Below are 10,000 nucleotides of genomic sequence, written 5' to 3'. Positions count from 1 at the left end.
TCTTGAATTCTGTTTTAATGGATAATTCTGATGGTGTTTTTCTCTGGGTGCAGCTGTCGTCTCAGTACGGGCCGCTGTTTGGGCTTTATGCCGGGCCGCACCTCACGCTGGTGGTCAGTGAGATCGGTCTGGTCAGAGAAGTGCTGCTGCAGCGGGGCAGAGAGTTCGCCGGACGGCCCAAGATGGTGAGCACACTCCAACAAGCAAAACATGTGTCATGATTTACCCTGACATCTGAAGACTGTAAAAGCTGACATAGCAAACAGCTTTCTAACAAGCCTGAAGGACTCGGATCATTTGATCAGGTGTGACTAATTGAGGTTAGATCTAAACTGAGCAGAGCTGCAGGACCTGAGTTTGACACTACTGGATTATACACATTTCAGTGATAACGGAAGACTAGTTACCTCAGAGAAACGCAGAGCACCCATACACTGCAGCACTATTTAATGTCCTCCATAAAGCAAACATGTATCAGAGCTACAGCAAGGGATGTATCTCTCTCTGTGTGTGTGTGCAGGTGACCACCGACCTGTTGACTCAGGGTGGGAAGGACATTGCGTTTGCAGACTACAGTCCACTGTGGAAGAACCACCGGCGTCTAGTGCACTCCTCGTTTACACTGTTCGGCGAGGGCTCAAATAAACTGCAGACCATCGGTAAACTGAACACTCACAAGATTTGATTTATATTGATTTAACTTCAGATTGATTTAGATTGTGTGCACATTTACAACACAATCTTTTTAACAATTCTAGATTTTTGTATCAATTCTAGAACTTTGTAACATTTCTAGATCTTTGTAACAATTCTATTACAAACATTTCTAGAACTTTGTAACAATTTAAGAATTTTGTAATGTTTCTAGAATTTTGTAACATTTCTGGAACTTTGTAAAATTTCTAGATCTTTGTAACAATTCTAGATCTTTGTAACAATTATAGATCTTTGTAACAATTATAGATCTTTGTAACAATTATAGATCTTTGAAACAATTATAGATCTTTGTAACAATTCTAGATCTTTGTAAAATTTCTAGATCTTTGTAACATTTCTAGATCTTTGTAACAATTATAGATCTTTGTAACAATTATAGATCTTTGTAACAATTATAGATCTTTGAAACAATTATAGATCTTTGTAACAATTATAGATCTTTGTAACATTTCTAGATCTTTGTAACATTTCTAGATCTTTGTAACAATTATAGATCTTTGTAACAATTCTAGATCTTTGTAACATTTCTAGATCTTTGTAACAATTCTAGATCTTTGTAACAATTATAGATCTTTGTAACAATTCTAGATCTTTGTAACATTTCATGAATTTTGTAACAATTCTAGATCTTTATAAAAATTCTAGATCTTTGTAACATTTCTATTCCAAACATTTCTAGAACTTTGTAAAAATTCTAGAGCTTTGTAACATTTCAAGAATTTTGTAACATTTCAAGAACTTTTCTAGATCTTTGTAACAAATCTAGAGCTTTGTAACATTTTGATTCCAAACATTTCTAGATCTTTGTAACAATTCTAGAGCTTTGTAACATTTCATGTATTTTGTAGCATTTCTAGAACTTTGTAACAATGCTAGATCTTTGTAACAATTATAGATCTTTGTAACAATTCTAGATCTTTGTATCAATTCTAGAACTTTGTAACATTTCTAGATCTTTGTAATATTTCTAGAACTTTGTAACAATTCTATTACAAACATTTCTAGAACTTTGTAACAATTTAAGAATTTTGTAATGTTTCTAGAATTTTGTAACATTTCTGGAACTTTGTAAAATTTCTAGATCTTTGAAACAATTCTAGATTTTTGTAACATTGTAACAATTCTAGATCTTTGTAACATTTCATGAATTTTGTAACAATTTTAGAACTTATCTAAAACTTTGTAACAATTCCAGATCTTTATAAAAATTCTAGATCTTTGTAACATTTCTATTACAAACATTTCTAGAACTTTGTAACAATTCTGGAATTTTGTAACATTTAAGAACTTTAACAATTCTAGATCTTTGTATAATTTAAGAACTTTGTAACATTTCTAGATCTCTGAAATATTTAAGAAATTATTAACAATTCTAGAACTTAACTAGAGCTTAGCAAAATTTGGAATATTGTATTATTTTTAGGACAGTGAAAGATTTTTAGAACTGACTTACGCTTATAAACACGCAAATACACTCAGACACATACACACACGCACACACACTCACACACTCACTCACTGGTATGCTGTGTGTACAGTGCAGGAGGCGGCTGACAGTCTGTGTGAGGAGCTCCAGGCCTGCAGGGGTCAGAGTTCAGATCTGAGTGTGGTGTTGATGCGCGCCGTCACTAACGTGATCTGCAGGCTGGTGTTCAGCTCCTCCTATCAGCCCAGCGACCCCGAGCTGCAGACCGTCATACAGTACAACGACGGCATCGTGCAGACCATCGCCAGAGGGGGACTCGTGGACATCTTCCCCTGGTTAAGAGTCAGTAGCTCCGCTCAGATCACCGCTGCTCATTATCAGCTGATAGATTTAGAAAATAGATTTATACACAGACGTGGACAAAATTGTTGGCGTCTTAATTCTTTCCAGGTCGGCTTCAGTAGTTTGTCTTTTTTAACGCTTCTGTTGAACCACAGTTCGAAAGCAATGTCTGATTTACATTGCCTTATCTTCAGTAATTATTCATTAATCAGTCTCTTCAGTTTCTTGCTATTTTAGTAACCACTGTAGTTTCTCCTTCTTCAACAGAAGAGTGCCAACAGTTTTGTCCATGTCTGTATATACACTTTATTAGGTACACCACACTAGTACCGGGTCGAACCTCTTTTGCCTTCAGAACTGCTTTAATCCTTCATGGCAGAGATTCAGCAAGCTACTGGAAATATTCCTCAGAGATTTTGCTCCATATTGTCATGATAGCATCACACAGTTGCTGCAGATTTGTCGGCTGCACATCCATGATGCCAATCTCCCGTTCCACCACATCCCAAAGCTGCTCTATTGGATTGAGCTCTGGTGACTGTGGAGGCCATTTGAGTACAGTGAACTCATCGTCATGTTCAAGAAACCAGTCTGAGATGATTGAGCTTTATGACATGCTGCGTTATCCTGCTGGAAGTAGCCATCAGAAGATGGAGACACTGTGCTCATAAAGGGATGGACATGGTCAGCAGCAATACTCAGGTAGGCTGTGGCGTTGATGCTCAATTGGTACTAATGGACCCAAAGAAAATCTCCCCCACACCATTACACCACCACCACCAGCCTGAACCGCTGATACAAGGCAGGATGATCCATGCTTTCATGCTGTTGAGGCCAAATTGTGAGCCGAGCATCCGAATGTGTGAGCAGAAATGGAGACTCATCAGAGCAGCAACGTTTCTCCAATCTTCTATTGTCCAGTTTTGGTGAGTCTGTGTGAATTGTAGCCTCAGTTTCCTGTTCTTAGCTGACAGGAGCGGCACCCGGTGTGCTCTTCTGCTGCTGTAGCCCATCCGCCTCAAGGTTGGCCGTGTTGTGTGTTCAGAGATGCTCTTCTGCAGAGCTCGGTTGTAACGAGTGCTTATTTGAGTTACTGTTGCCTTTCTATCAGCTGGAACCAGTCTGGCCATTCTCCTCTGACCTCATCAACAAGGCATTTGCGCCCACAGAACTGCCGCTCACTGGATATTTCCTCTTTAATCTCTGTAAACCCTAGAGATGGTTGTGCGTGAAAATCCCAGTAGATCAGCAGTTTCTGAAATACTCAGAGCAGCCCGTCTGGCAGCAACAACCATGTTACGATCAAAGTCTCTTAAATCCCCTTTCTTCCCCATTCTGATGCTCGCTTTGAACTGCAGCAGATCCTCTTGATCATGTCTACATGCCGAAATGCAGTGAGCTGCTGCCCTGTGATTGGCTGATTAGAAATCTGCGTTAACGAGCAGTTGGACAGGTGTACCTAATAAAGTGGCCAGAGAGTGTGTGTATATATTGAGTTTATACTGCATATTTATACAATATTCTGACCTTTGATCAGATTTTCCCCAACAAGGACCTGAAGAGGCTAAAGGAGTGTGTTTCCATACGAGACCAACTACTGTACAAGAAACTGCTGGAGCACAAGGTGCACACACACACACACACACACACACACACACACACACACACACACACACACACACACATATATATATATATTACTTTATGACTTTTGACCTCACAGAAGAGCCTGACACCTGGAGAGCCGCGTGACCTGCTGGATGCTCTCCTGATTGGTCAGCAAAGAGGGTCAGGTGGTGCTGATGACATCACAGAGGATCACGTGCTGATGACGGCGGCCGAGGCGTTCGGAGCTGGAGTGGAGACGACATCCACTACACTACTGTGGACCATAGCGTTCCTGCTGCACCACCCACAGGTACACACACACACACACACACACACACTTATTTAACATGTGTGTGTGCATGTGTGTTTGTGTGTGTGTGTGTGTGTGTTTGTGTGTGTGTGTGTGTGTTTGTGTGTGTGTGTGTGTGTGTGTGTGTGTGTGTGTGTGTGTGTGTGTGTGTGTGTGTGTGTGTGTGTGTAAAAACGTGTATGGTATGCATTTAGCGTGGTTGTGTGTGTGCGTGTGTGTGTGTAAGCATGTGTATGGTATGTATAAAGTGTTTGTGTGTGTGTGTGTGTGTGTGTTTCTGTCTGTGTGTCTGTCTGTAAGCATGTGTATGGTATGTAAAAAGTGTGTGAGTGTGTGTGCACGTGTATGTCTGTCTTTGTGTGTGTGTGTGTGTGTGTGTGCGTGTGTGCGCATGTGTATGGTATGTATAAAGTGTGTGTGTGAGTGTGAGTGTGTGCGCACGTATGTATGTATGTGTGTGCGTGCGTGTGTGTGTGTGTGTGTGTGTGAGTGTGAGTGTGTACGCACATGTATGTATGTATGTGTGTGCGTGCGTGCGTGTGTGTGTGTGTGTGTGTGTGTGTGTGTGTGTGTGTGTGTGTGTATGTGTATGTGTATGGTATGTATAAAATGCGTGTGTGTGTGCAGCTGCAGGAGCGTGTTCAGGCAGAGCTGGATGAGTGTGTCGGTGTGGATCGTCCTCCGTGTCTCTCTGATCGTCCTCATCTGCCGCTGCTGGACGCTGTGCTCTGTGAGGTGATGCGCATCCGTCCCGTCAGCCCAATCCTCATCCCGCACGTCGCTATGCAGGACACCAGGTAACCATGGCGATACCCAGTCAAACCCGCCGGTTGCCATGGTAATGGGGAGAAAGCATAATTAGCATATGAGATGCACAGCTGTGTGGGCTGTCGTTACCGTTCACTGCAGATGTCGACACTACAGCCACCGCACAGGAACGCACACTAGAGTAATAAAGAGTAAACGCTGTAGTGTTTTTGAGCTGTACTAGAGTAAAGTACTTGACTTAATATGGGGATTCTACAGTTGCCATGGTAACATAACTATAGTAATTAATCTGTTGTGATGATTCTACAGTTGCCATGATAATGCAACAGCTATAGTAATGTTGTAGTGATTCTACAGTTGCTATGGTAACACAACAACTATAGTAATTGATCTGTCGTGGTGATTCTACAGTTACCATTGTAACACAAACTAGTAATTGATATGTTGTTGTAATTTTATGGATGCCATGGTAACACAACAACTGTAGTAATTGATCTGTTGTGGTGATTCTACAGTTGCTATGGTAACACAATGATAGTATTTAATCTGCTGTGGTGATTCTGCAGTTGCTATGGTAACACAGCAAGTACAGTAATTGATCTGTTGTGATGATTCTACTGTTGCTATGGTAACACAACAACGATAGTAATTAAACTGTTGTGGTAATTCTACTGTTGCTATGGAAACACAACAACTTTAGAAATTCATCTGATGTGGTGATTCTACATTTGCAATGGAAACACAACCAGCAATTGATATGCTTTTGTAATTCTATGGTTGCCATGGAAACACAAAAACTGTAGTAATTGATCTGATGTGGTGATTCTACAGTTGCCATGGCAACACAACGACTGTAGTAATTGATCTGTGGTGGTGATTCTACAATTGCCATGGTAACATGACAACCCTAGTAATTGATCTGTTGTGGTAATTCTATAGTTGCTATGGTAACACAACTATATATCTGCTGTAGTGTTATAAAGATCGCATTGATTTTATTACAAACATCCTAAATTCATCTTACTTTTTGTCAAAAATGTTTTATTGTTATTTTATAAATAAAATATTATATTAATACTATTATTCTATGATTATTATAAATATTATATTAGCACCAGTGCACGCATTTCTGCTCAGTTTGAGTGTGCAATTAAAAACTGAGCTGTTCTTTCCTTATTATCTCATACTATATAAGCTATTAAAGCCATTATGTCACAGCTATCTGGTATTTTTCTAGTTTTTGAAAAAACCCAGATTTCATATTAAAAGCAAATGTAGCTTAATATGTTAATGTGTTCAAACACACACACACACACACACACACACCCACACACACACACGTGCATCATTAAGGAAACAAAATAAACTCAGTGAGCGATATCTGTAGTTCCACAAGCGCGTTGTAGGTTTAAAGTAAATTGTTTTGTTTTTTTCTGCCTTTACGTGACTCTGATTACCCATAATGCCTGTTGTGCGTGACTCTGATTACCCATAATGCCTGTTGTGCGTGACTCTGATTACCCATAATGCCTGTTGTGCGTGACTCTGATTACCCATAATGCCTGTGTTGTGCAGTTTGGGGGGTCACAGTGTTCCTAAAGGGACGCGTGTTCTGGTGAACATGTGGGCGATTCATCACGACCCCAAACACTGGGACCAGCCTGAGCAGTTTAACCCTGGTAAGAAAACCCTGCACTCTGCATTTACTATAGTGAACTAAAGACTAACAACAGACAGAACACACAGTGGACATTATAATGTCGTCTGAACTCTATCAGAGATGTTTAGCTAAGGTTTGGGGTCAGTGTTAGTAATGTCCAGCTGCAGATGATTGTGTGTGTGTGTGTGTGTGTGTCCACAGAGCGCTTCCTGGAGCCATCAGGGAAGAAGAAGACTCAGTCCAGCTTCCTGCCGTTCGGTGCGGGTCCGCGGGTGTGTGTTGGAGAATCTCTAGCCAGAATTGAGCTCTTTCTGTTTGTCTCTCGCCTCCTGCAGCGCTTCAGCTTCAGCTGTCCATCAGAGGCTTCATTGCCGGATCTGCAGGGCCGCTTCGGGGTGGTGTTACAGCCTGAGCGCTACACGGTCACAGTCACACCTCGACACTGACCCTCAGGGTTGCCGGATCACAGAATATTTTCAGGCCCATTGAAAATCTGCCCAAATATATGCAGGGGGACTTTTATTTTTGAACAATCCGGATGGGCCTTATGGTACCAGAAATGTATCGCTAGCTGAAAAACCCATTTGAGCTGTTAGATATTGATGGACTCCCCCAAACAGAATAAAAAAAGGAGGGTGACCATATTGATATTGTGGCAAACATACCTTATATATATATATATATATATATATATTCATTTATACAACAGTTCTGTCTGGTTCTTGAATCTGATTGGCTGATAGCTGTGTAATATTTTGCCAGTAACATCACACAAAGGCCGCTTCACCCTTCACTGTGTATTACTCCGCCCATACAGCCAGCAACATGCAGAGACGCTACTGTTTGACATGACAATGTGCTTTTGAGGCTTTTTTAGTGGAGAATGTCGTTGTTTAGATTGCAGTTTATTTGTAAGAATAGTGGCTGTTTTAAAATATTTACAATTTCTGAGAGAGCTCATCAGCGGCCAATTGCCTGCCACAGTTTAGTACAGGGGTTCCCGAGCTTTTTAGCCCGCGACCCCCAAAATAACAACGCCAGTGACTCGCGACCCCTAATATCCTCTGAGATGATTATAAATACAGAAACCTTGCATGCAATGACGCAGACACACCAATTAATTTTTTTATTTATGTCAGTGCTGTAAATGTGCCGGAAAGTTTACCTGGTGTTATAAAATCAACCTGTTACATCTGACGCTATTGCTGTCTTTAATATGATGTAATTACCCCAGGGGTCACAATCCAATAGAACTATTAACTATAAGCTACTATAGTAACTATATAGTATATTGTAGTGACTATTTTTTCTCTTCAGTTGGTTATGAATAAAATATGGTAATTCTTATGGTGACCCCCCTTCATTGTCCCGCGACCCCTTGGGGGGTCCCGACCCCCACTTTGAGAACCACTGGTTTAGTAGACTAAAGATGGTTGACTTTGTCTATCCACAAGATGGCGCCAGTGAATGCTGAAGTCTGTTAACTGATTGTATTGTAATGAAACACTAGCTTCACTGTAGAAGAATGGCTCAAAATCCCTGTGGCCGCTGTGCAGGACTTGTGTCTGTCATTCACAACACCAGCTGATGCTGGATTGAGGAGAAGCTACACCATAATAATGAATTACTGTACTTGACAACCAGGCCTTTCAGTTTCATTGTCCAACCCCTGTGTGTGTGTGTGTGTGTGTGTGTGTGTGTGTGTGTGTGTGTGTGTGTGTGTATATATATATGTTCACTGGCCACTTTATTAGGTACACCTGTCCAACTGCTTGTTAACGCAGATTTCCAATCAGCCAATCACATGGCAGCAGCTCACTGCATTTCGGCATGTAGACATGATCAAGACGATCTGCTGCAGGTCAAAGTGAGCATCAGAATGGGGAAGAAAGAGGATTTAAGAGACTTTAAACGTGGCATGGTTGTTGCTGCCAGACGGGCTGCTCTGAGTATTTCAGAAACTGCTGATCTACTGGGATTTTCACGCACAACTATCTCTAGGGTTTACAGAGAATGATCTGACAAAGAGGAAATATCCAGTGAGCGGCAGTTCTGTGGGTGCAAACGCCTTGTTGATGCCAGAGGTCAGAGGAGAATGGCCAGACTGGTTCCAGCTGATAGAAAGGCAACAGTAACTCAAATAAGCACTCGCTACAACCGAGCTCTGCAGAAGAGCACCTCTGCAATCCTCAGAATTTGTCCTCAACAACATGAAAGCATGGATCATCCTGCCTTGTATCAGCGGTTCAGGCTGGTGGTGGTGGTGTAATGGTGTGGGGGAGATTTTCTTTGGGTCCATTAGTACCAATTGAGCATCAACGCCACAGCCTACCTGAGTATTGCTGCTGACCATGTCCATCCCTTTATGAGCACAGTGTCTCCATCTTCTGATGGCTACTTCCAGCAGGATAACGCAGCATGTCAAAGCTCAATCATCTCAGACTGGTTTCTTGAACATGACGATGAGTTCACTGTACTCAAATGGCCTCCACAGTCACCAGAGCTCAATCCAATAGAGCAGCTTTGGGATGTGGTGGAACGGGAGATTGGCATCATGGATGTGCAGCCGACAAATCTGCAGCAACTGTGTGATGCTATCATGACAATATGGAGCAAAATCTCTGAGGAATATTTCCAGCAGCTTGTTGAATCTACGCCATGAAGGATTAATGCAGTTCTGAAGGCAAAAGAGGTCCGACCCAGTACTAGTGTGGTGTACCTAATAAAGTGGCCGGTGAGTGTATATATATATATATATATATATATATATATATATATATATATATATACAAAATTTTCTTTAAAGCAATCACATTTAAAGTCCTATAATTATTTATTATGAATTATAATAACAGTCTTTCTCTCTCTCTCTCTCTCTCTATATATATATATATATATAAATTGTTTTGCAAAAAAGCAGGTCAGTGTATTGTTGTTTTGTTTATGTTTAGATTTATTAGTTGTATTAATAAAACAGTGATAAACTATATTTCAGTCACCATTCATCAGTTCTCTGAAAACACCAGACACTCATAAAACACTGTTTACTATCACACACACACACACACACACACACACACAGCAGTGTGCAGGCAGAGATTAGGAGACGGGCTCATTGTGTGGTTTGATTAAAGCGTTTAGTGTTTAAATGTTTGATTACATCAACAAC

The 10,000-nt window shown here is 41.0% G+C and overlaps 2 protein-coding genes across 5 annotated transcripts in view; both read left to right on the top strand.

Moving 5' to 3' along the window:
• cyp17a2 (cytochrome P450, family 17, subfamily A, polypeptide 2) overlaps positions 1-7,548 on the top strand; it is a 38,260-nt gene extending 30,712 nt beyond the window's left edge. For 3 of the 4 annotated variants that reach the window (XM_087306248.1, XM_087306247.1, XM_087306246.1), the window contains 8 exons: positions 54-185; positions 521-659; positions 2,256-2,485; positions 4,023-4,109; positions 4,209-4,403; positions 5,031-5,200; positions 6,747-6,850; positions 7,033-7,548. In XM_087306248.1, coding sequence (XP_087162374.1) covers positions 183-185; positions 521-659; positions 2,256-2,485; positions 4,023-4,109; positions 4,209-4,403; positions 5,031-5,200; positions 6,747-6,850; positions 7,033-7,277 — 1,173 coding nt within the window. In that variant the 5' untranslated portion in view covers positions 54-182 and the 3' untranslated portion in view covers positions 7,278-7,548. 4 annotated transcript variants of the gene reach the window in all.
• Positions 1-10,000, top strand: part of fhip1ab (FHF complex subunit HOOK interacting protein 1Ab) — a 445,665-nt gene that overhangs the window by 151,308 nt on the left and 284,357 nt on the right. The gene's annotated exons all lie outside the window — the stretch shown is intronic.

The sequence above is a fragment of the Danio rerio genome, chromosome 23 (assembly GCF_052040795.2).
Source record: "Danio rerio strain M-AB ecotype USA chromosome 23, GRCz13ab, whole genome shotgun sequence".
In the NCBI taxonomy this organism is placed as follows: Eukaryota; Metazoa; Chordata; class Actinopteri; order Cypriniformes; family Danionidae; genus Danio; species Danio rerio.
Note: the sequence above shows the minus strand (reverse complement) of the source record. Positions and strands in the feature narration are given on the sequence as shown.